The sequence below is a fragment of the Kogia breviceps genome, chromosome 6 (assembly GCF_026419965.1).
Source record: "Kogia breviceps isolate mKogBre1 chromosome 6, mKogBre1 haplotype 1, whole genome shotgun sequence".
Lineage (NCBI taxonomy): Eukaryota > Metazoa > Chordata > Mammalia > Artiodactyla > Physeteridae > Kogia > Kogia breviceps.
The window spans coordinates 142,954,887-142,981,389 of NC_081315.1; the positions used below are offsets into that span (position 1 = coordinate 142,954,887).

General features: G+C 48.0%; 1 protein-coding gene across 12 annotated transcripts in view; it reads left to right on the forward strand.

Moving 5' to 3' along the window:
• Window positions 1-26,503, forward strand: part of TBC1D14 (TBC1 domain family member 14) — a 103,244-nt gene that overhangs the window by 49,896 nt on the left and 26,845 nt on the right. For 11 of the 12 annotated variants that reach the window (XM_067036723.1, XM_067036728.1, XM_059066206.2 and 8 more), the window contains 4 exons: window positions 21,034-21,152; window positions 22,718-22,800; window positions 24,083-24,200; window positions 26,318-26,424. In XM_067036723.1, the coding sequence (XP_066892824.1) occupies window positions 21,034-21,152; window positions 22,718-22,800; window positions 24,083-24,200; window positions 26,318-26,424 (427 nt within the window). Of the gene's footprint in view, window positions 1-14,033; window positions 14,470-21,033; window positions 21,153-22,717; window positions 22,801-24,082; window positions 24,201-26,317; window positions 26,425-26,503 lie in introns of those variants that run through there. The other variant, XM_059066210.2, reaches the window with a different exon arrangement.

Below are 26,503 nucleotides of genomic sequence, written 5' to 3' on the forward strand. Positions count from 1 at the left end.
AAATATGATGTGTTTGTATGCAGAGCTAAGCTCTACATTTCTTAGGAAACTCAGTAGCTAAGCTGTTATAAAATTCTTAAAGAAATCTACTGTTCTCAAAAAAGTCACCATTATGCTAAATAGATTTTCCCATGGCTCTTAATGTCACTTGCATCATTTTTGAACTTCTTTGTTATCTGTGTCGTACCCTGTTTTTTTTGAGGTGAGCATGGATTATGTCCTTGGACTTGAAGGATTTTTGTGAACTGAAGTGACTAGGTCAGCTAATTATGTAGTAACACAGTACTGCAGAGAACAGGACCATCTGGCTCTAACCATCAATAATAAAGGATGTAATCGTACCTGCATGCGTCATACAATCCTGCCTCTGTCCTGTTTGCTCGTGCTTTGTGTCTCTGGCCCTCTCGTTTGTCACCCTGTCCCCTCCTCCCCTGAGCTGGCAAGGCCTGAGAGGGACCCAGAGCCAGGGACCTGCCCCTGGGAGGAAGCTCCTGGGCGCCAGGCTCGAGCTGGCTGCTGTCACAGGTGTCGGCTCACACAGCCTCCCCTCCCCGCGTTAGGGAGCCCCTCACTGGGGTCCGAGTGTCTAGACTTGTGATCACAAATGGTGACAATAACTCTGGTTAGAGCTAAAGGATAATTGAGATATTTAGTAAACTCTGACTCCTTTTCCCTTTCTCTTTGGAAGTTTTTTATACTGGAGAGAGGTAGCATCACGTAGTGATTTAAAAGCATGGACTCTGGAGTCAGACTTAGTGCGTTTGGAGCCCAGCTCTGCTACACTTGGGCTGTGTGACTTTGGGCAAGTTCCTTAACCCTTCTGAACCTCCTTTTCCTGCTCTTTAACATTAGGAGAATAATAGTACCTACCTCCGAGGTGGTGAGGATTAAATGAGTGAGTATACATCATGTGCTCCAAACAGTTATGGATGTTGCGAGTGCTAGAAAGTGTCTGCTGGTATCATTGTTCGCTTCCTGTGAATGAGAAATGGACCACAGCGTGAGAGGGTGAGCCTGTGCCCTCCATAGATCCCTTAGTTTGCTTGTTCAGCAAACCTTGCGCCATTTTGGGGCCAGGTCTTGTACTGGGCACCAGAAACACAAAAGCGGATGGGTGGACATGTCTCAAGGAGCCCGTGGCGAGCCGAGGGTTCAGGTACGAACACCAGCCAAGATCTTTGGACTTGAAGGCTCGGGTTTGACTTCCGGCGTCCCCTCTTCTTGTCCGTATGACCTTGGGCCGTTGACTTCTCTGTTTCCTCATCTGCAGAATGGGCCTGTTAATTTGTGAATTAACAGATAACGTATGTGAAGTATTTTTGCCCAGTGTTTAGCACAGTGTGTGGCCCAGAGTTAGTACTCGGGGTGCGGCTGTCATGACTTTTTGTTAATAAATTGGTCCATCAGGTGGACCGGGTGCTGTATGTGGTTTGCCCAGGGTGCCCTGGGGCCCAGCGGACTTCACTCCAACTGGGCCACATTCTCTTGGTTTGGGCCTTCTTTTTTGGCTGCCATGTTTAAGGAAATGATGCGATGAAAGTATGGATACTTTCAGTTAACTTTTCAAATTTCATAAAAAGTTTGAAATGCAGGTAATTTTCTGTCAGCTTGCATTATGATTTTTCCTAGGGGAAGCAAAAATAGCCAAGAACCACACTAAACCAGTGGTTCTCAAGTTGTGGTCCCCAAGCTAACATCACCATCACCTGGGCATTTGTTAGAAACACAAGTTCTCAGGCCTCTCACCCCAGACACACTGAAACAGACTCTGGGGCTGGGGCACAACACGTTGTGTCTTAACAAATGCCCCAGGCATTTGTTCTAACGCACACCGAAATTTCAAGAACCACTGCCATGTGAGAAGGGAGTGTTGGCTGTTAGGAGGAAAATGGCCGTCTTTGCCCACAACGGGTTAAATAAAGGGCCCAAGTATGCCATGTACACTTCTGGCAATTGCTGGTGGACTGGCGAAGGTCTTGAGAATAAAGCTGGGGAGAATGTATTCGAAGATAGCTGCCTTCAGGTCTCCTGTCGTTGGGTTTGTATGGACCAGGGCTCTGGCCAGATTGGCACGGGTGGCGATGCTGTCTCAGAAGTACGGTCCTTTGTTTTGTGAATGAAGAGGAACCTTCTTTCTTGGATTCCATGGTCCTTTCACGTGTTCCACAAATTTGAGACACTGTGTGGATCAATCCTGGTTATTAAAATGAAGGGCAAAGACTTATTCGGCCCCTGCCTTCACTGGAACTTACCAGGGCTCGGGGAAAGAAAGATTTGAACAAGTAACTCTACAGATAATTGTGGCTGTGGTAAATGTTGTGAAGGGATAGTAGAGCACAGCCATCCTGAGACGCTTCTGTACCACTGAGCACATTTCTCTGACATTGGTTTTCCGGTGACCTCCAGTTGCTAGGTCCAATGGTCATTCCCCTCAGCCCCTGTCCACTTCTCTGCTCCTTGGGAGGCTTTCTTACCTTGGCTTCCAGGTCCCCACACCCGTCCTCCTTTTTCAGTTTCCTCTGCTGGGTGCCCTCAGCTTTCCAGCCCTCTGAACATGAGGGTGCCTCTCGAGCGCTTCTTCACCTGTGGGCGCCTCTGGGAGACCCTCCGCTGGACTCAGGCCGTCAATATCGTCATGCCTACGCTGACCACCGGGCAGGCCCTCACCCCTGAACTCCAGCTGCCCACTGGACAGCTCCACCTGGACGTCTGATAGACATTTCAGGATTAACAAGCACCGAGCTAAACTCTGATTTTCTTTCTTTCTTTAAAAAAAATATTTATTTATTTATTTTTGGCGGTGCGCGGGCTTCTCATTGTGGTGGCTTCTCTTGTTGCGGAGCACGGGCCCTAGGCATGAGGGCTTCAGCAGTTGCAGCACGTGGGCTCAGTAGTTGTGGCTCGCGGGGTGTAGAGTGCAGACTCGGTAGCTGTGGTGCACGGGCTTAGCTGTTCCGCGGCATGTGGGATCTTCCCGGACCGGGGCTCGAACCCGTGTCCCCTGCATCGGCAGGTGGATTCTCAACCACTGCGCCGCCAGGGAAGCCCCAACCCTGATTTTCTTTTTCCACTCTGTCGGACCTGTTCCCTATGCAGCTTTCCCCATTTTGGTAAATGACAGCCTTAGCCTTCTTTTTCAGGTTTGAAACTTTAGAATTGCTTTTGACTTCTCTTTCTCATACCTCGCTTCCAGTCTGACCGGTGTTTTGTTTTTGTTTAGGCTCTGTGGGTGAATCTGATGTGCCGTAAGGGTTGAGAAGTAGTGACTTGCTGGGAAATTTTGAGCCTCTGCTCCAGTGAGGTCGTGTGGATGAAATCTTCTTAAAGAGGTGTTCCTGGTGTAGCCTTGGCAGGAGGTGGTTGTGGCTTTGTGGCCCCTTATTGGGAAGTGGGGAAGGGGTTCCTTTAGATAAATTAGTAATACTTCCCGGTTATATTCACGTGTAAAAGATGTATAAGATATTAACAAATTAAGAAAAAGGAAGCTGCCTGTGATTTTCCCATCAGAAACCATGGAGGCCAGCAGGAAGTGATCTCAGCATTTTTAAAGTGCTGAAAGAAAAGAACTATCAACCCCAAGTTCTATATCCAGCAAAAATGCCCTTCAGGAATGGAAGTGAAATAAAGATCTTTTCAGATAAAGGAAAACTGAGAGAATTTGTTGCCAGCAGATCTTAAAAAAATTACTAAAGGAAGTCTTCCAGACAGTAGGGACATTATACTAGAAGGAAACTTGAAACATTAGGAAGGAAGAGGAACAGAAATGGTATATGTCCAGATGAATACAGTAGACCATTGTTCTCTTAATGAGTTCTTTTAAATATGTTTGGTTTCAGCAAAAAGTATAATGTTGTAAGGGGTTTTCAGCACATGTGGATGTAATACGTATTACAAATAAAACACGAAGGAGGAGGAGGGGATATGATGGTAAAGTTTCTACATTCCACTTGAAGTGCTAAAATATTGATTCTAATTAGATTGTGAAAAATATATATTGTAAATCTCAGATCAACCACTAAGCTACACATAGAGAGTGAAAAACACAGTATGTTAAAATAGAATTCTCAAAAGTTCCAAGAACTGAAATCAAGATAGGAAAGAGGACATAGAGGAAGGAAAAATAGAAAACGAATAAGATGGTAGGCCCAAATTGAAATATACCAATAATTTACCTTAATGTAAATGGTGTGAGCATACCAATTGTGTGTCTGAATGCTCAGTCCTGACAGATTGCTGTCTAAAAGAAATTCACTTCAAATATAAAGCAGGCAGTTGAAATTAAAGGATGGAAAAAGATAACACTACCATGAAAACATCAGTCAAAAGGAAGATGGGGTCGATACATTAGTATCAGAAAAAGTAGACTTCAGAGCAAAGAAAATTACCAGGGATAAGGTGCGATGTTACCAGTGAAGACATAATGCTATTAAATGAGTGTGTACCAAATAAAAGACCTGCAAAAATACATGGTACAAAACCGGACAGATCTGAAACAGGTAGACAAATCCATAGTTACAATTGAAGTGTCAGCACCCCCTTTGTAATTGATAGAACTATTGACAGAATTAGGCAGGACAGAGAAGAACCTACGGTCAATGAGCCAGGCTAACGGACATTTAGAGAACGCTCCACCCTCCAACAAGAGCACAACACACATTCTTTTCAAGCACACGTGGATGGTCACCAAGATAGACCGTAACCTGCGTTATAAAAGAAGCTAAATCGGAAAGGATTAAAATTACACGAAATACGTTCTCCAACCACAATGAAATTACACTAAAACAGTGACAGAAAGATAACAAGAACATCTCCCCAAACTTGGAAATTAAACGAGTAACATGCTTCTAAATATGTTTTGGAACAATAACGATGTCACCAGGAAAATGAGAAAATATTTTGAACTGAACAAAAACACAGTCTATCAAAATTTGTGGGATGCAGTGCCTGGAAGGAAATTTATAGCATTAAACCAGTCAGATTAGAAAAGAAAAAAGTTCTCCAATCTAATTTTCTACCTTAAGAAACTGTAAAAGGAGCAAGTAAACCCAAAGCAAGCAAAAGGGAGAAAATAATATACATAAGAACAGAAATCACTGAAGTTGAAAGCAGAAAAATTAATAGTCAGTGAAACCAAAAGCTGGTTCTTGGAAATTATCAACAAAATCAAATGCTAACAAAACTGACAAAAAGAGAGGAGAACCAAATTATCAGTAAGAGGAGTGAAAAAAGGAGATACTACTATAGACCATGAAGAAATGAAAAGGATAGTAAGAGAATGTTGTGAATAACTGTGTATGTAAGTTTGATAACTTAGATGAAATGGTCCATTTCCTTGAAAATCACAAATCACCAAAACTCACCCAGGATGCAATAGATAACCCAAGTTGTCCTGTAATTATTAATGAAATGGAAATTTTCGTTGATAGCCTCCCCAAAAAGAAATCTCCAAGCCCAGAGCGGGTTTCATTGATGAGTTCTCCTGCATATTTGAAGAAAAATAACACCAGTTTCGAAGGGGAAGGAGTGACTCCTAATATGAAGCCAGTATTACCCTGATACCCAAACCAGACAAGGACAGTGCAAAAGAAGCACATTGGAGGCCAGTATCCCGTATGAAGACACACAGAGTCCTCAATACATTATCAGCAAATTGAATTCAGCAATACATTTAAATGTGGCATTTATCCAGGAATGCAAAGCTGGTTTATTATTTGAAAATCAATCAGTGTAATCCACTATTTTAACAATCTTGGGCGGATCTCACGGGTATTATCTGACTGTAGGAATCCAGTCTCAAAAGGTTACGTATGTGCTGTATGATGTCATTTGTAGGATATGCTTGAAGAGATAAGGCAGCAGCGCCAGGAGTGGGTACTAAGGGAGAGCATGGGCGAGGTTTTGGGGAGGATGGAACCGTCCTGTATCTTGATTGTGATGGCTGCAAGACAGTGTGTTTTATTTTTTATTTTTTATTTTTTTATTTTTGTGGTACGTGGGCCTTTCACTGTTGTGGCCTTTCCCGCTGCGGAGCACAGGCTCCGGACGTGCAGGCTCAGCGGCCACGGCTCACGGGCCCAGCCGCTCCGCGGCACGTGGGATCCTCCCGGACCAGGGCACGAACCCGCGTCCCCTACATCGGCAGGCGGATTCTCAACCACTGCGCCACCAGGGAAGCCCAGACAGCGTGTTTTAACAGTCATAGAACTTACACACCCAAAAGCTAACTATATGTTAGTTTAAAAAAAAAAACTAACATGAGTGAATGAATCAATCAAGCAGTTAGGGTACTTTTGACCCAGCATTTCCACTTCTAGGAATTTATCTTACAGATGAGTTACTGCGTAGGTGAACTGATGGTTTTATAAGGGTATTGATTGTGAAAGATGGGAAGATTACAAAAAAGATTGATTAGAAAAGACCGGAAGCCATCTAAATGCCTGGCAGTAGGGAACTGGCTGAATTCCTAAATGCAGTAAATACAGTGCATACCTTAAAAAAGCCAGCTGAATAACCGTTAGCATGCTCTGTATGCATGAGATACATGCATATGCTCCTAAGTGCGGACACTGTTATCAGGAAGGCCCCATAGGAAACTGATAATAATAGCATTGCTTTGGAGAGGCGAATGAACTGGGGGAGGAGGGAGACCTACTTTCACTGTTTACCCTTTTATACCTTTTGGATTTTATTCTGTGTGCATGTCTACTCTAAAAAAAGTTTTTAAAACGTATGCAGAATGGTAGACAAAAAAGTGTTAAGGAATTTGGGCAAAGGACCACAAGACGAAACAAGAGCCTAATGGATACCCCAAACTACAGCTCACAAATCCCCATGTAACTCGTAGAGGCACATTACAAATTTGACAGTGAGCTTCCTATAGTAGGGCAAAGAGGGAAACTTTACCCAGTGAGTAGTGATACAGAGTAGAAAGCTGAGCCTGTTCTGGAAATTTTGGCTTGTCAAGATGGTAGATGGCACACTTGTACAGGATCAGGACCTTTTGGTTGAGGGTGAGTCTATCAGGAAAAATACCTCATAAAGTGTCTAATTGCTCTTAATTTTGGATTTTAGAGAGGCAGCAAATTAATGACGTATCAAGTTTCTACAGGATGCCTTTCTGGAAGAGAAAGAAAAGGGGAAGAGAGAAGAAAGGGAAATGGCAGCGTGGTCATAGTTTGAACTTTGTTTTTATTCTATGGATAGATTGTCTCCTACTGTTGTCGTGGCAACAGTTAGTTGATCTGAGGAGTATAACTCTCTTACCTCAGATGTCTTTAATAATATAAACTGAAATACTAGTGCCTAGTGCTTCTTAAGGTTTGCTTATTTTTCCTAATGTGGATACTTCCCCGTCAGTCTGAGAGGGCAGCATTCAGAGCACACTTTCAGTCTTAGCGCTGTGGCTCCCAGGAAGAGACAGCAGTTCAGAGAACAGGAAATGGACAGATCTTTACTGGGACCGCTCACCGTGCTGGCATCAGAGGGGTCTCAGGCTTGGGAAGGCGGGGGGCCTAGGAAGGACTCTGACTTTGGGATCACAGAGCCGCTCGTCTGTGCCCTGACTCTGTCACTCTGGTCAGTTGTGTGACTTTAGGCCTCCGACTTGACTCCGCCTCTCTGACCTTTGGTCTCCTCCTCGGCAAACACGGTGCCCATCCCGCCTGTGCTGATGAAGGTTCAGGAGGATGAAGTGTGGGTGTCCCTGGAGCAGTGGTGGGTGTCCAGTGGGAGCTCAGTAAAGGTCAGTGGTCTCTCTCGTTCCGGTCTTACATCATGGCTACATCTTTTCTCCTCTGAGTGGATAAAAACAAAACCTTTGCTGTTGCTCAGGCGTGTCCAGTGTGTTTGGGAAATTGCAGCTGCCAAAGTCAGTCTTGGATTCCACCTGAAGTGGCTGAAAGATGGTTTTTTGTTTTTTCAAATTATAAACAATAGTTCATGAAAAAGTACCTGTAGAATACCCGAATGGAGGTGGGCAGAATCAAACGGGAAAGCCCTCTTCACCCGAGACCCACTCCGCAGCCCCTTCCTGGTTGCAGCCTCTGGCCGTTTCGCGCCCAGCCTCCCAGGCCTTTCCCTGAGCCGGATTACGTTTGTGTACGTTTCACCCACGTGCATACGATTGTGAGAGAGCTGTGCAGCTTCCCTCTGGGGTGTACGCGATCGGTCCTCAGGAGACCTGCCCAACACTGACCTCGAAGGTGCCATGGCCGGGGCTATTCGGAGGGGACCGTCCGTGTTCTGAATCCACTTTCTGACTGACTCTGGGCTTAGGCGGCCGTGTGTGCAGCTGGGTGGCCTGTTGAATAAGCGGAACCAGAAAAGGACGTTTCATGGAAGTAGCTGAATCGAGGCAGCCTCGTAGGGAGGCCTGGGGAGGTGGCCCTTGGGAGCTTTCAGATGCTGTTGCCCTTCCCCGAGCAATTTACTGTGTTGATACGAAAATACTGACAGCCAAAGAAAACTGCCTTTTTCACACTGATCTAATTCCCGAGGGAAGGTTGAGATTTTTTTAAAGTATTTGATAATCTCTAAACACTGTTGGATCAGCAGGGGAGACGCTTCTTGGGTCTTTGCCCGGCCCGGCTGGCTTGTCTTGGGTTGTGGTGCTTGGTGCAGGGCCCGGAGCACAGCTGGCCCTCCCGAGGAGGCGTCATCGGCAGGTGCCCGCGTAGACTTGCAGAAACCTCAGATTTGAGGAGAGCAAGGCTGTTAACCTTGCTTTCCTTCAAGTTTCCTCTAAACTCCCCTTTAAGTTGCTTGTCTGAGTTGGACTCAGAGTATTACTTAACATCTTGTCAGCGTGTGGAAGCACTTTGGGTGGAGTCTTCTCTTTGGTGCTGGAAAACTCCGTGGTATCCCTAATTAATAGGCAAGTGTTGCCTTTGTTCCTTGATCTTATGCCTGTGTCTGGTAGTTAACAAGGCCTTAGGGCCACGAAGGGAACACTATTTTGGGATCCAGGTTCAGAGGCAGTGTGCATCAGGGGAGTTGATAGGAAGAGGCTCTGGAGCCAGACTGCCCGGGTTTAAATCCCGACCTGCGTCTGACCAGCTGTATACTTAACTGGGGAAGTTACTCAGAGCCTTAGTTGCTGCATCTAGGGAAAAGAGGGGGGTAGGGGAGATGATGCTAATAGTACCTATATTCGTTTCCTGTTGCTCCTGTAATAAATTACCACAAAGTTGGTGGCTTAAAACAATTCAGATTTATCCTCCTGTAGTTTGGGGGTCAGAAGTCTGAAATGAGACTTCCAGATTAAAATCAAAGTGTTGGCAGGGCTGGTCTTTTCAGAAGCTCCAGGAGAGAATCTGTTCTTTCTTTTCCAGATTCTATAAGCTGCTGGCATTCCTTGGCTTGTGGCCAAGGAATTTCTGTTCCCATCAACACGCTGCCTTCCCCTTCTATAGGCACATCTCCCTCTGCTTCCATCTTTTTTTTTTTTTTTTAATAAATTCATTTATTTATTTTTGGTTGTGCTGGGTCATTGTTACTGCTCACGGGCTCCCCTGAGTCGTGGCGAGTGGGGGCTGCTCTTCGCTGCCGTGCGCGGGCTTCTCATCATGGTGGTTTCTCTTGCTGCGGAGCACAGGCTCTAGGCGCACGGGCTTCAGCAGTTGTGGCGCGCGAGGGCTTCAGCAGTTGTGGCCTGCTGGCTCTAGCGCGCAGGCTCAGTAGTTGTGGTGCACGGGCTTAGTTGCTCCGCGGCATGTGGGATCTTCCCGGACCAGGGCTCGAACCCGTGTCCCCTGCATTGGCAGGCGGATTCTCAACCACTGCGCCACCAGGGAAGTCCCTGCTTCCATCTTTTAAGGACACTTGTGGTTATTGGGGGCCCACCCAGATAATCGAGGATAATCTCCCCATCTCAAGGTCCATAACGTTAATCCCATCTGTAAAGTCCCTTGTGCCATGTAAGGTAAGGTAACAGTCACAGGTCCCGGGGATTAAGACATGGGCATGTTTGGGGGCCGTCCCTCAGCCTAGCACAGTACTTACCTCATGGGATTGTTACGGTTGAATGAGACTCATAGGGTCCTAGCTCAGATGCTCCCTCCTAGGTAGTGTATTCTAAGAGGTTTTCCCGGGGCTTCCCTGGTGGCGCAGCGGTTGAGAATCCGCCTGCCGATGCAGGAGACACGGGTTCGTGCCCTGGTCCGGGAAGATCCCACATGCCGCGGAGCAACTAAGCCCGTGAGCCATGGCCGCTAGGCCTGTGCGTCCGGAGCCTGTGCTCCGCAATGGGAGGGGCCACAACAGTGAGAGGCCCGCATACCGCAAAAAAAAATAAATAAAATAAGAGGTTTTCCCTGACCACCCTGTCTGAAGAACCACCCACCGTCGCCCCATCAGCTGTCACTCTGTCACAGAACTCTCAGGTATTTTCTGCACAGCCCATGAAACCTAGGACCAGACCTTGTGTGGTTCTCACTTTATCTCCAAGGCCCAGAATAGTGCCTAGCTTTAGTGAATGGGTAATACAGGCTGTTAAATGGATGAATGTCAAAATTTCAAAACGTACCACTTTGTAGACGTTCTTCTTATCTCTATGACAACAGAGACATTTCCCCATAGCATTAAATGTTCTTCCATGATCTCGTTTTTACTCACTAAGTAGTGGCCTTTGTGTAGCTGTGTCATGGTTCACTTAACCAGCCTCCCAGGTTGAAGTCGTTCCTTCAGTGACCTCTTGATCTTGCGAGACCTGGTGCTCTAGCAAGGTTGGGTTTGTCAGCCTGTCCCTTAGGATGCTGCGTCAAACAAATCGCCCAGTCTCACCTCCTGCATCTCAGGATAGAGATAACAATGTTGTGGGTTAGTCAGATAAGCTAGTAAATCCAGTGCGCCGGTGGGGCCACAGGAAGCTGGGGGTGCGCGCTGGCTAACTCAAAAACTTCACGAGGAAGAGTTCTTTTCAGGTGGATTAAGATAGAAGTCACATCTAATGCCAGACCGAGATAGAGAAAAAGGCTCTGTTAACGTCTTATATATTTGCTTTAAGTTTCAAAATTTAGTAAAAGTCAACCTGTCATCACCTGGTATAATAGATAAACCTTTATGAATGGTACCCAGTTCCGAAATATGTGATAGAAACTGTTGGTAAAGTAACCTGCAGGTTACAGCCTGTCAAAGGAGATAAGCAGTGTGCTTTGGAAGCACATCTTAATGTGTATTTAACACATGCTTAATGCGTCTGTCTCATATTTAAATTTAGTGAGCCTGTGGGCCCCGGTTGGCTGATGTCTACAGTATGCGTGGCACTAGGTGTTGGTAGGAGGCGTGGAGGGGCTGAGAACCCGCGCGCGCTGCGAGAAGGACGCTAGCTCTCTTCCAGTTGCAGTCAGCTGCCTCCTGGGGCTCCTGGAGCCCTCAGATTTCTCTCAGTCATAGGACCAAGCACCCGTATAGTGTGGTAATGGTCTGTTTGCTGGTCTGTGAGGGACTCGAGGGCAGGGACCTTGTTCATCTTTATTCTTAAGGCCAAGCACCATAAGTGCTTACTGGACGGGTGCCATGAAGGATGGAACAGGGGTGTACTTTGTTAGCGATCAGCGGGGAGAAGACTCCGGCCAGGCCCCGCCCTCAGAGGTTTCACAGTCTCCTGAGGGAAATAAATATTAATCAGAGAGTCATGTAATTACAAGTTGTGATTCAGCGCTATGAGAAAACAGAACCTGACCCTAGGAGAGAGAGGAACCAGGGCCTTGCTGTAGTTGACATGGCAGGGCAGGAAGTGTCTCTGTGGGGATGCGTGATGCGTATTTAAGATGAGATCTAAAGGATCGGTCGGCAGCCTTCTTACTGGTTTATTCCCCTTGTGAAGAAAAATTTCAAACCTGGAGAAGGGTTCAAGGAATAATTTAATGATGAACAGCCATATATGCTCCACTTAGATTGAACAGTCGTTGACATTTTGCCATATTCATTTATTGTGCCTCTTTCTAGTTTTTAAAAATGGAACGATTTGAAAGTAAGTTGCAGATATCATGACATCTTATCCATAAATACATCAGCATTCATTCAGCTCTCTACACAACCATGAAGGGGTTATCAGGCTTAAGAAAATGATCAGTTAATTTCCATAATAGCATCTTACCATGACCATGTTCGTGACCAGATCATGTTCTGCTTTCTCTAGTTACACCAAACTGTTCTTTATGAACCAGCCTCCAATCAGGTTTGTGTATTGCCTTTAGTTATTTGTCACTTTATTCTCTTAATAGAAAACAGTTACTCTACCATTCTTTCATGACATTTACCTTTTTTTTTTTTTTTGAATGATCATGGGTTAAAGGTTCATTTAACACATTGAAGAGATGCATTAAATCAGTTAAATGAACCAGTAAGATGGTAAAATTGATTCCAAAGGCATTTGAGGAACTAGGTATTTATAGACATAAAACCAAAAGTTAGAATAAGATTGCTACATTAGATTTAAGAAAACATCATCTTCAGAGTTATCTATTTTATTGGACATAAATCCACAAGTTAATATGTCATTTCGCAGTGTCTGGGCTCTAATAGAGTAGTAAGTAGCACAAGCACATTCTCCTAGAGAATTAAATAAACCTCAGGCAGGCATATTAAAAACGCCCAGGTATAAATGGAAAAAGGCACCTCTCCCCCATGCTTCTGTCTTATTTCCAAATTTTGAATAATTTTTTTAAAACAAGGCTTTCCCTAATCGTTCCAGCCAGAATCAGCCTCTCCAGTTGTATCCTCCTATTACTTTTAAAAAATGGCTTTATTGTGGTATAATTTTTATACCATAAAATTCACTCATTGTACATGTTCATGACTTTTAATAAACTTATGCAGCTATGCAACTGTCACTGCAATTCGGTTTTAGAATATTTTCACCCCTTGACAAAGTCCCCTCACGCCTGTTTGCAGTGGATCTCCGCTTCCGCCTCCAGCTCCAAGCAAACGTCAATTTGCTTTCTCTCTAGAGAAAGAAATTTCATATAAATGGAATCATGCACATTACCTTTTGTCTGGCATCTTTTCACTAAGCACAACGTCCCGGAGGCTCACCCATGTGGTGTCCTTGTGGTAGCGTGTGTCAGTGCCCTTTTCATTGTTGCATCAGTGCTGTCTATCCATTCCTCACTTAATGGGTTTTTGGAATTTTTTCTGGTGTTGGGCTCCTACGAATAATGCTGCTGTGAACATTTGCATGCAAGTCTTTTTGTGGATGTATTTTTTATTTCTCTTGGGTAGGTTCCTAGGAGTGTGGTAGGTGTACATTGAACTATGTAAGAAACTGCCAGATTGTTTTCGAAAATGGCTGCAACTACCAGTGGCTTATGAAAATTCCAGATCCTCCACGTTCTCGCCATCACTTGTCACTGTCTGTCTTTTCGATTATAGTTTGATGGACATTGTAGGCTCCTTCTGAGGGAAGAAGTTTCTGGTGGCAACTTGGTAATGCTATTATCTAGAAAATCAGCTGCGGAGAGCGTGGTACCATGGTCTGGGGACTTGTGAGTTTCCTTCCGGAAGGAGAGTCTGTGTTGTCTCAGACCCAGTTGGTTCCGCACTTGGACATTGGACCCATGGGCTGACCAGAAATAATTTTGACCTTATGCAGATTTTTAAAGACTTAAGACATTGAGGTATGATCTCCAAACAGTGCAATGCTGTCATCCGAAGTGTACTATTCAGTTCGTTTTGAGGAATGCTTATCAAGATAATACTTCTGTCACCCCTCTGGGGATACGTTCTGCCCCTTCCCAGTCAACCCCCCAGAAGCAATCACTAGTCAGATTTCCATCATTATGTGTTTCTGTGTGCGCCCGGACGCTTTGATGGAACTGATCTTACTGTGGAAAACATTTGAACCGCAGTAGAGTATAAAGAAGAGAATAAAATGGCTCATCATCACGCCACTACCCAGAGGTTACTAGTGTTACTATTTTTATGTAGTTCCTTCTGGTAGTGTACATGTGTCATTTTAAAAAAATCTCACAAAGCAGAGCTTTGGCGAACGTGGTTTGGCGTGTCACCGCTTCCTTTTTGGAGTGTACGTTTTCCAGCGTGGTATTTGTGTGCTGAGGACGCAGCCTAACTCGCTTAGCGCGAGCATTTAGGCCCGGTTTGTACCGCGGGCGGACATCCCGCGTCTGGACTCCCCGCCTGCGTGGGCACGTCCGGTGTCTGGAGGGCGCCGCGCGACCTTCCCTACCTGGGCGGCCAGAGGACGTACCCCCCGCGGGACTTGGGGGGCCGGGTCCTCCCCTAGCCCCGCCCGGCGCCCAGGGTCCCGGCGAGCCAGGCCTGATGCGCCGAAACCGAGCCGCGGATCGGCTGCGCGGCATCTGCGCGCGATTGAGCGGCCTGCCGCCCCCGCCCGGCCGCCGGAGCCGCCGCCCGAGGTCCCGCCGCGGAGCCCCGCTTGCTCGCTCGTTCGCCCGCTCGCTCGGGCATGGAGCCGCCGGCCGCGCGCCTCTGAGCCCCGCGGCGTTCATGGTGAGTGGGGCCGGGGCCCCGCCCGCACCCCTCCGGGGGTCTGTCCGCCCGTCACTGGCCGGAGGCCCCAGCGTGGGTGCGCCAGTGTGCATGTGTGTGTGTTACACGCATCTGTTCCAACGAGCTGAAGCTTGCATGTGGCCGCGGTGATGCGCCTTCCTCCCCTGTGCCATTCTTTGTCTGTGATTCCATGTAATTTCCTCACAGGGTTGAGTTTTAATGGGGACAGTGGGGGACTGTAAGAGAGCGAGCCAGCGCGTCCTAGTTCTTACCACCCAGAGGGGGATCGCACCGTGTGTTCAGACTGAGGTCAGGCCAGGCCAGGCACCCCTCTTAGAGGCCTGAATGGCATTTTCATTGCCCGTGATCCTGGGGGCAAGCGAAGCCTTTGTACGGAGCTCAGGCTGTACCCCGTTTGCTCAGGGTCCGAGTAAGATGGTGAGATCGCAGCAGTAACCAAGGTTGTCAAAACCCGCAGTTCAGTTTTAACACGTATTTCATTCACTAGTCCACAGATGAACTTCTGGGTTCTACATGTTTTGTAAGGAACATGACAATTAGAAAGGCCTCCTGAGGGCTGCTGTCCCAAATGCCAACATTTCTGGTAACCTAGAGGATGCTTTCTGGGAAAAAAACTGTGGTAAGGAGAGAAAAGAGTTGAAGTATGAGGAGCCCTTCAGAGGATTCCGGAGGGTCCTTCTTGCTGTGAGGTCAGCCTCATTGGTCACCGGGACTGTCGTTTTGGAAGTCCCAGCATTTGTAAGACCTGTTCAGGCCACTGTTACCCACTAAAAATGGCAAAATAGAACAGATCTCGTCCCAGATTGTGAGACAACACCTCTCTCCCCCCAAAAGTTGCTTGTTATAAATGGCAAAGTGTGAAGCCAGCTGCCGTGTCCTGGGCTCTTTACTTTCATCTACTCTTCACCACAACCTTATTAAGCACTGCTCTTAGCGGGAAATGTTGTGAAAAGTAATTTTGTACCAAAATAATGACAGCAATACTCCCTGTCATTTGGGGGCACCTGCTGCGGCCATGTGTCTTAATGAGACACATGCCTCACACATGTGAGAATGTTAATTCATTCTCATGTAATAGGTGGGGAGGCAGGCTTGGAGGGGTGAAGGAACACGCCCAAGGGCACGCTGCTGGTGGTGATGATCTGGAGGTGATGGTTCAGACCCAGGCCTGCCACCAGTTCCCGGTGCTTCCCCTGCGGGGTCCTCGGCCGGTTCCCACAGGGCTGCTGTGCTGTCTGTCCCTCACGTTGGTTCACGTCAGTCTGTTCATAGGTGCCACGTGGTGACCTGCTATGCTTTATTCCAGACGTACCTCTAAAACCCCCTGGTTATTTTAAAAGGCTAATCTTGATGCTGTAACCATTTGAGTCCAAGGCTTAAGCACAGGTTTTAACTGATGACCCTCGCTCCTTGTAGCTAACATAGATTTCCAGGAAGCCAGGGGGCTTCTGTTCCCACATTTGGGCGTAGCTGGCTGTCTTTTACAGCACTCTTCCAGCTCTGTAGGTAGCAGTGACACCCCTCTTGTCATCCTACCAGGAATACCTTCTTTTCACTGTTTGAGAATCTTGATCTTTTCACTCTTACCCAAATGTCTGTCGAGGTAGACTTTTTTTTCTTTTCTTCTTCAACTGGCAGATGATACACTTGGTTTAGGCGTCTGCCGCCCTGTCCTGATCTCCGGCACTGTTCAGACCATGCAGTGATCTAGACCTTGCCGTTGGATGTATCTCACGGGCTCATCACACCTCACACTGTTTACGTCCTGGCTCTACACCCAGTCTAGCTGTTACTTTCTCTCGCGCGCGCTTGGCCTTGGCTTGTCCCGTCAGCTCTGGGCAGCCTGCTGAGACCGTGAAGTCTAGAGCAGAACTTTGACTCGGCGTCGTTCCCCGCGTGAAGTGTTCACGCTCCCCCGCAGAGAAGCCTGTTCGCCGTCGTCTCCTGGCTGCTGCTCGTGCTGCAGGGATGCCCCTCCGTCTCGGCTTCCAGCCCGGCTCTCCCCTGTCCTTTGTCCACTGAGACCGCGTCCTTTACCAGCTGTTTTCTTTGATCCTCTCCAGCCAGAGGCGTCCTGTCCTTGGGGCTCCCACGTTTTTATTTATCGTCTGCTCTGGTTTCATAGCCTCTGCTGGCATCGTACTGCGCCTGCTAGAGTGAGGGAGCCCTTCAAGGTGGGGTCTGCTGGTCTCCTAAAGTGCCGGGCCCCATGCGGCCCCTTCACAAATGAGCTCCCGGCCCCCGTGTGGAGTTGAGGCTCTGCTCAGCTGCCCTGGCTTCCTGCTTTTTCCTGGACCTTTGCTGCATTATCAGACCACACCCCACACTCAGGCCCCCGTTGGGTGCAGTAGGCTCTGTTTGCCGCTGTCTCTCTTGTGTTGGTCTTGCCTTCCCAGCAGGATACAAGGCACACACCACTCTGGGCGGGGACCGTGACCTCTTCTAAATTAGTGACTTGTAAGCTTTTTATTCTGACACAACACCCCACCCCCATCCCCGGGTTAGAAAATTTAGGTTGAGACTCAGTTCTCTCATGAAGGCATAGCTGTAAGTAGGTGTAGAACTGAGACAGACTGTCCTTACTATGTGCATGCTGTATTTTTTTTTTTTTTTTTTTTTGCGGTACGCGGGCCTCTCACTGTTGTGGCCTCTCCCGTTGCGGAGCACAGGCTCCGGATGCGCAGGCTCAGCGGCCATGGCTCACGGGCCCAGCCGCTCCAGGGCATGTGGGATCTTCCCGGACCGGGGCACGAACCCGCGTCCCCTGCATCGGCAGGCAGACTCTCAACCACTGCGCCACCAGGGAAGCCCTATTTTTGTATTGTTTGATTTTAAAAAAACACTGTCGTGACCAGTAAAACTGATCTGCCACTAGAACTTTGCAGAGCCCTGTTCTAAGTTCCCTCTAGGGTCATGCAGGGTGTTGGAATCTGTAGCAGTTCCTCGAATGGATGGTTTATACTGCTTAGCCTGTAGGACTTCTGGTGAGCCCAGCAATGAATGGCATTGTTACTTGGTTTAAACCAAGAGACTTCAACTGGATCCCGTAAGGGCCCCACGGGGAGAGGAAACCTTGGAAGGATGAGTTGCACCGAGGCCGGGCCGACCCCACCATTTGCCTGGCACGCGGAAAGGGCTCATACTTCGTGGGCAGCCGCTGCATGTATGTCTCGTGACCTCATCATCACCGGAGTCTTCCTGTGACGCTGCTACCGTTTCATGGCCGGGAGGGAAGCAAGATGGTTTGCCCCAGATCAGAGCCGGGACTTAGAGCTCAGTCGTTTCGCTTCCGAAGCCCCAGCTCTTTGGCCGTATCACATGCCGCCCTCAGCGTTGATGACTCACAGCTGAAAGTCGTTTGTCCCGAGAGCGAATCGTCCTCTTTCTGGTTCCTGGACTTGGTTGGTCTGGCTTGGAAGATGAGCTTGCGGTCCACCCCTCTAGGTAGCAGTGTGAGAGCTCCATTTGGAGTAGGATCCGTGAACAATTTCCAGGGCCACTCGTATTCTGAAGTCCCACTTAGAATGTTGAAAAGGCTTCCCCTGGGATTTCAAGTATGGACAGGCCGGGCCTCCTTTTTTTTTTTAATTGTGCAGGGCTCTGTGTGATTAAAACATAAGTATTGGGGCTTCCCTGGTGGCGCAGTGGTTGGGAGTCCGCCTGCCGATGCGGGGGACGCGGGTTCGTGCCCCGGTCCGGGAAGATCCCACGTGCCGCGGAGCGGCTGGGCCCGTGAGCCGTGGCCGCGGGGCCTGCGCGTCCGGAGCCTGCGCTCCGCAACGGGAGAGGCCACAGCAGTGAGAGGCCCACATACCGCAAAAAAAAAAAAAAAAAAAACAACGTAAGTATTTGCCTTGCATCTGCACTTCATTCACTATTACGGGTTTGTGTCCTGGTTGAAAGCTTTATTTAGACTGAATATAAACGATTAAACTGGATCGTGCCTTCTAGGGAGTGGGCAGTCTGCGGTGAGCAGGGCGGGGGGCAGAGCCAGGGTGCTTGGCTCTGGCCCAGCTCCTCCAGCCCCAGCCGGGCCTCCACCTTAATGCCAGCTCCAGCTCCTCTCTCGGGGTCGTGGGGGGCCAGTGTGAAGGAGAAGTTGAGCCAATTCCGTGTGTGTAAAGCCCTTGGAAAGTGCTTGGCCCGTTGCGACTGTGCTGCTCGTTACCGTTCGTGACGGAGCCTCCGAGCGCTAACTGAAGAGACTGATTTTTTAAAAAATCACAAATCAGGGCACTTAATGAACCTTACAGTGCGTCTTCATATCTGTGCCCTTTGCAGACTTTGCAGGGCTCCTTGATCGTTGCTTGGCCATAGAGCATTTTTTCTGCCTTATACAGTTTCAGGCCCGAGGAGCAAAAAGGTCATGGCAGACAGCAGCCAGGGCCAGCAGCCTTTATGGAGCACTTCCCCTGCACCGAGAGGCTTGTGCTGACCGCTTCACAAGCCTCTCCCCACTCCTCAGACAGTCCTCTCTGCTAGGTGCTGTTTCCCTTTTTGCAGATGTGGAAATGAGGTGCAGGGATTCTAAGCTGTGCTTTGCCGGGGGTCGCAGCTGGTTCCTGGTGGATCTGAATTTGCTCCCAGGCCTGTCTGGCCCCAAAGACCACACTTCACTCGAGTAGGAGCCGGCCCGTCGCCTCCAGAACTGCACGCCTGTTTGTTGAGTATCCGCACAGGAGAGGTTGGGCCTGCGCAGAGTGGCCGAGTGCGGAGTCCTGCAGGCCCAGCTCCTTGCTGGCTGTGGACTTGGGGGCAAGTCACTTCACTCTGAACCTCATTGGCCCTACCTGGAAAATGTGGTGACACTTGCCATAGAGATCGTTATGGAGATAAAGTTAAACTATGCGTGTAAAGCACACAAAGCAAGTGGAAGTGGGCATCCACGTGCTGGGGCATCTGACTTCGGGGCTCAGCATCTTTGGCTTGGCATATAGCTCACTAGACCAGCATCAGCAAATAAGTAGCACCTTACAGGGCGTTGGCTAACAATTCTTGTTAATATGCAGCGTGCCTCAGGATCTTTCTCAGCGCACAACTTTTGGTAGATCCCCTATAAAATACAAGATTTTACATTGGGTGGTACGTGTGATACTTCTGACGGCTGTTTAGCACCATGTGAAGTTGCAGCTGAGTGCTTGGCACGCGGAGATGCTCTGATGTTTAGTGGATGAAAAACTGAGCCCATTTTCTTAGCTTTGGGTGAGTGGAGGTCCTTTTAGATTTTAATGGAGCCATTTTACACCGGGGTAAACAATGTTAAGACATCTAACCTTGTACACCCAGAGGTACAGAAACTGCCCCACCCACCTGCTTCTTGGTGCACGCCCTTCTCATAGCCTGTGGGTTTTGAGGAAAAAATGTTTTCTTTTAACTTTTTAGAAGCCTCCATAGGCTTTTCTGGCTGAGAGAATAATTGCTTGCCAAATAATTTTACTAGTAGCACCCCACTTGACAACTAGTGTTAATAAAATTCATTTAGCAATTCATCACTTTCCACTCCTGATACTGCTTCTATCGTTAAATCTTAGTTCAAACTACTCGGTTGTTTGTCCTGTCTTCCCAGTTGGGTTGCCTTCCCTTAAGGGAGGGTCCTGAGAGCCTTGGCTCTAATAGGCAACAAGAAAATACTGGTTTTTTATTTTTGCAGAGGGCTAAGGGTACACATGCACAGGCAGGCGTACCCACGCACAGTTCCAGAAACTGCACTCTGGCACAAATCACTGGGCTTTCCTGAACTCTGCTGGTTGGGTGTTTGGAATGTGGGTCACCAGGTGTGACTGAGGTTTTGTGGTTGCAGTTCATAGGACGAATTAGTGACCTGGAAGTGTGGAGGCCGCTCGTAGATTTCCAGGGCATGGCACAGTCATTCGTCGTGTAACAGCTTGCAGTGACGGCTTCACACAAAGATGTTAAAGAATTCCTTTCTTGACGTTTCTTGCTTTAAGAAAATGAGATAGCTTCTTTAATCATCTTTAAGCAAAAGATTTTAAATTTTTAAACCCGTCCTCATTTCAGGAAAGGTTTGAAAGACAAACAAAAATAGATAAAATGCTGTGGGGTAAAAGGAAATGCATTAGAAATTTAGGGTGGGAGTGGGAGATGAAGCCAGGGGTGGGGGTCAGATGAATGCTAGAATTGTCTGTCACTCTGACTCTGAGCTTCCCTGTGGCCGCTGCAATAATCAGTTCAAATTTACGGCGTCCGGAAGACAGAATACACACCTCTTACCCAGAAGAAGCCTAGGAGACCTGAGTCGATGTTTGCGGGCCCTTAGAGGAGCAGCTGGGGTGATGAGATCCTTAGTGACTTCCCTACCAGTATGGGAAGCCCACAGTCCCCATAAAGTGATGGCCTGAACTGCAGAGCTGAACCCCTTTCATGGGCAGTTTTTCCTTCTAAAGAGCAAGAAATATTTTCAGTGCATCTTCCTCAAAATCGACTTAAAGGACTTCATAACACAACACCTTTCTTACTTTGAAAACGGCTTCGTAATATCAGAATTGGCCGGGCCTGGAGTTATCCCTGGTTTCTTTGTCCTAGGAATATGAAGACAAGGCTGGACGACCTAGCAGGCCACCCTCTCCAAAGCAGAATGTGAGGAAGCACCTTGACTTTGAGCCTCTTTCCACCACCGCACTCATCCTGGAAGACAGACCAGCGTGAGTCTGAAGAAGAGTCTGTGGAGAGTTTGTTTTCAGGGATAAGTACATTTGCTAGTCACCTTTTCATTAGAAAAGGGGGAGAAAAATTAGCACGTCACCTACTGAAAATGCGGGGCCCCTCTTCGTTCCCTCTGCTAATGTGTATTCTATATGATAGCGTGGCTAATTTGGAACACTTCCATTTAACGTAGAAGGTTCGGTCAGGATTTTCCACTCAGGTGACTTTTTACTTCAATTTAGCATTTCCAAATGCTTAAATAGCTGTTATTAATTATAGACTGGCTTGTAACGGTAAGAAACACCAGGAAGTATACTCTAAAGTGGGTGTTTTGGCGGCACCCCAGTATTGTAGAACAATGCCTGGCCTAGCCTCCTGGTTCTTTGGGATCTGCAGAAAACAGGCTGGGTGATCCCCGCAAGGTCCCTTCCCTTCTGGGCCTCTGGTTCCCGTCCATCTGACGAGGAGAGACGGGTTTTGATGACGGGCTTGTAGACCGTGTTTGGAGACCTTAGTGAGGGAAAGGGATTGCTCCACCGTACCAGGCCAGGCCATAGCTTATCTCTCTTTGAGCATCGAGTTTCCATAGAACACTGTATCTGAATAGAAAGATTCCACGGCGTTTAAGAAAAAGAGAGATTGTAAAACATTGGGCTAGAATCCCCAAGGTCCCTGCCAACGCTGACATTTAAAATTGATGAAGAAATGTGTCTTCTGATGTTAATCTTTGGTCCTTGGACGTTGTGGATGTGTGGGTAGATGGGGAGAGAAACCTGAAATGGAGGATTCAGAAGGTAGGTAGAGATTATTGGTGGAAGCTGCCGCACTGTGAGGGTCAGTCCTTGTAACGCTGTCTAAAACATGAGCTGTGGGAGATCGTGCCCTGTCCTCCTGCAGCAGAAACACTGTGATATGCACAGACAGCCAGACGTTGCCGCCCTCCCAGTTTTCAAGGGCCAGCAGGTTCACCAGCACGTTTCTGAAAGAGAACGTGTGTTTTATTTTTTTAACCAGGATTCAGAGTGGTATACCATATTTAGTTGTTTAGAACTATTGTATGAATCTGTGTGTGTGTGTTGTGTGTGTGTGTATAAATGAGATGAACCACATAGCTAGTATGAAACTTACACACTTATTAAAAAAAATGGCCAGGGAATATATTCATACGTACACGTATCAATAACATATGCCATTAGGGTACTGTGCTTCAAGGGTAACTGTTGACAATTATTGTATTCGTGCAGTGTGATCAAATCAAAGTTTCTTTGGAGACTGGGGTGGAAAAAAAGAAAAACACCCAAAGATTAAGTGTTTGTCTCTATTGGAGTTAACGGTTAATTGCTATTTTCTTCTTTGTGCTAATCTTTGGACTTCAGGTTTTTAAAAATGAGCTTATTTTAATACTTTTGTAAAAAAAATACTTTTAGTTTATGAAAGAGCTGCATCTTTATCATCTAACAAATGTGGTTTTGGTCTTTGAGCTTTTCATTTTTTAGTAAATGATGCTTCAAGTTTCTCTTATTTAATATTTAAAATGGTGAAAAATCATTTATTTTCTGTCAAGAAATCTCCCGGCGAAGCCAGCTGAAGAAGCTCAGAAACACAGGCAACAGTATGAAGAAATGGTGGTTCAGGCCAAAAAACGAGGTAATGGAATTCACACGTGTTCGGTTATGTAAGTCAGCGCAAGATTTTGTGTCTTTATGGGTATTTTCTCTTTACCTTTTGGAGTTGTAGAACCTGAACTTTGGTGCATGCTTTATTTAATATTTTGAGATTTATAATTTTTCATCGAAAATGTATGTTTCTACTAACTGTTTGTTCCTGGTTGCTTCATTCAAGGTAACAACACTTTGAATTCACACAAGGGAAGAGACTGTGTAGGATAAAAGTGCTAGGCTGGAGAAAGCTTTAGCCAGTGATGCTGGAGAGGCAGATCTCTTTCTGTCTGTGGGCTCAGTTTTCCTTATTTACAAGAAGATGTGGTGGGATTTGATAAAGTGCCTTGTGACACCTAAAAACCCCATGATTCTTAGACGTTTAAAAAGTATGTATAATAAAACGTGGTCTGTCTGTACAGTGGAATATTATTCAGCCTTAAAAAGGAACGAAATTCTGACACACACTTAACATGAAGCTTGAAGACATTATTCTAAGTGATATATGCCAGACACAAAAGGACAAATGCTGTATGCTTCCACTTACATGAGGTATCTAGACTAGTCAGATTCATAGAGACAGAAAGTAGAATGGAGGTTGCCAGGGGCTGGGGAGCAGGGCAGGGGGTGTGTGTTGGGGGGGTGGGAAGTTAGTGTTTCGTGGGGAGAGAGTTCCACTTCGGGAAGATGAAAAAGTGCTGGAGACGGGCAGTGGTGGTGGTTGCGTGACAATGTGAATGTACTTCAGGCCACGGGGTGTACACTTAAAATGGTACATTTTATGTCTGGTGTATTTTACCACAAAAAAGTATATATAAATGAAAACGCATGGTGTTTCTCAGAGTTGCTGTTATACCCTAAGAGTTATTCTTAAGCTGTGAGAAGTGAAGTTGCAGGTTCCATTGGGAAGGGTGAGGGGAGCACAGAGAGGCTTCTGGTGTCTGTTCCTGTTCGGTCGTTTGTCTGGGGCTGTAGTTTCATGGGTTTGTCTCTTTTGTGATAATTTCGTCAGGTTCTTATTTGTATACTTTTCTGTGTATATGTTATACGGTATGTATGTTACAAAAAAGCTTACTAAAAGATGGATAACGCCTCAGCTTTCTAAACTCTGTAAGGTGTGAAATGAGTCTTGGAAGGTCAGGTCTCAGTGCTCTACTTCATTGCCCTCTTCCTGGTGTTTTTGCAGCCTGGCTCTTTGAGGAAAGTCACCTGGCTTGAAATCAGTGGATATCAGTTCATAGATGTTTCCTTCTTTTGACTGTGATTTCTAGAGCTGAAAGAAGCCCAGAGGAGGAAAAAGCAGCTGGAAGAAAGATGCAGATTAGAAGAAAGTATTGGAAATGCTGTCCTCACTTGGAATAATGAGATTTTGCCTAACTGGGAAACAATGTAAGCTCTCTAGACTCTACATTTCTTTGCAGAACTCTTGGGAAGCAGCTGTATTAATTGTAGCTCCTCTCACAGCCCCTGATGAAATTATATCTGATAAGTTTAAGTTGCACGGAGTCTCCTTCCCCTGCCTTGGTTCAGCCCTTTGTCGTTTCTCACCTGGTACTGTGACAGCTCCCCTCCCACCCCTTCCAGCTGTCTTCTGCTCAGCAGCCAGAGGGATCTTCTAAGGCACGAATCTGTGTCACTTCCATGCTTTACATTTCAGTAACTTCCTATGACTCTCAGTGTAAAATTGGAATTGCTTAGCTTAGCCGACAGGACCCTTCGTGGGACAGGACGTCCCTTTCCCTGTAGTCTCACCTTTCATCTCTCCTTTGCTTGGACAGTGCCCTTTCCTTAGGGAGCCTCAGGGCCTTTGCACGTTCCATCCCCTCTGCATCGAGTGCTCTTGCCCTGTATCTCCTCATCCGGTTAACACTTTGTTCTTTAAAGCTCAGTCTTCCTTGGAGAAGCCTTTCCTGCCCTCGCCCTGGCTCCAGGTGCTTGCAGAGGACCCCGCTGGGTACACTGCATCAGTCTGCTCAAGTTTCTGTTGTCCTGTCTGAGGAGGGGTGCCAGGTGTGCTTTGGTGACAGCCCCCAGTGGCCGGTATGCAGTCGAGTCCAGCACCGTTGTCTCCTTTGCGTCTGAGGGACAGCTGTGGGTCTCTCCTCCTGCGTGGTCGGATGGTCCGAATGGTTAGGGGCCGGTGTCTGGACAGCAGCCCTGGAGCCGTGCACAGAAGCTGGTGGCTCCTTTTGGGCCTCCCCCTATCAGCAGGAGCTGGGGGAACTTGGACGCCGATTTCCCTTTTTCTCTTCCAACCTGAACCGCGTGTCAGGTTGTTGGGGACTTGCTTCTGGCACTTACCTGGGTGTCACTCACTCCCACTATGGAGATGGGGTCCGGGGGGAGCGGGGATTGCCCTGTTGAGGCTCTGCACGGGGAACACAAGCTGTGCCCAGAGCCCGCTTTTCTGGGCAGTGTCTTTAATGGGCTGGACGTGGTCAGGGAACACTGTTTCTCAAATGGGGCCCGGTAGCAAGAGTGAAGGTCCTCAGAACCCTTGGACTGACTCCCCGTGTGGCTGCAGAGCCCTGGCCCGCCCTACACTGACTGGTGCGTGACGTGGTCCAGACGCGTGGCATTCACACAGGAACTGCCACTTAATGGCCACCAGCTGGGTGCCGGGCGCCCTTCCGATTTGTCCCACTTGATCGTCACAGCAGCCCTTTGGGGTCAGGGGGAAGGTTCCGTCATCTTGGCTTAGGGAGAACGATAGTGGGTGAGAGAGGAGAAGGAGTTTGCTCCGGGTGCCCCCGGTGAGGGTGTTACGGGGCCGCAGCCCTAGTTTCTGCAGCGTCAGCCCGTGCTCTCCCCTCCGTGCTGTGCCGAGCAGCACCGCGTTGGGAGTCTTCGGCCCCTTTATGTCCGTCCCGGTCCGTTAGCGGCGTGTGTGCGTTGTGACCAGCAGACCTCAGCGACTCTGCAGTTCCGAACGTCCCGAGTTAGCAGAGCTGTCCTGCCGTTAGAGCTGCCTTGCCTGAGCGCTTCAGCTGCGTGTGTGCAGCTGTGCGGAGGCTGGCGGCTGTGCTCTCGGGCTCCCTTCTCGAGGCCCCCTGGGGTCCGCCCTCCGCCGGCAGCTCTGCGGCGGCGCCCCCTGGCTCCCCGCACCGTGCCCGGCTGCCCGCCGTCCCTGGAGCAGGCCGGGTGCTTTCTCGTCGCCGAGCTTTCTGCTCAGAACGTCCTTCCCACGCTCCCTCTGCTTCGACGGCTACCGGGCACTGAGAATCTGGCTCCAGAATAGCGCTCTGGGCTCCCCTGGCTTGTGGCGCCCCCCTCTGCGTGTGCGGTGCCTCTGGCACCCCGGGCACAGCAGGAACCCACCGGAAGGCAGTCGTCGACCTCCCGGCCTGCCTGTTTGGAACGGCGGACTGTAAGCTCCCCGAGGCCAGGGGCTGTGACCTAACGACTGTGCCTCCCCCGCTTTTGCGGTTTGGGGTTAAGCCCGTGGGGAGACAAACATTTTGTCACTGGGAACAAACCCATAAACTCATGCTTCCGTTTTTGTCCAGGTGGTGCTCTAGAAAAGTTCGAGATCTATGGTGGCAGGGGATCCCTCCCAGTGTGAGAGGCAAAGTCTGGAGCTTAGCCATTGGCAACGAGTTAAACATCACCCATGGTGAGTGGCTTGCATGGTCCTAGGCCTGGGGAATGCACCCTGGGTCCTGTGGCTTCTCCTGTCCCACTTGCCCCGTTAG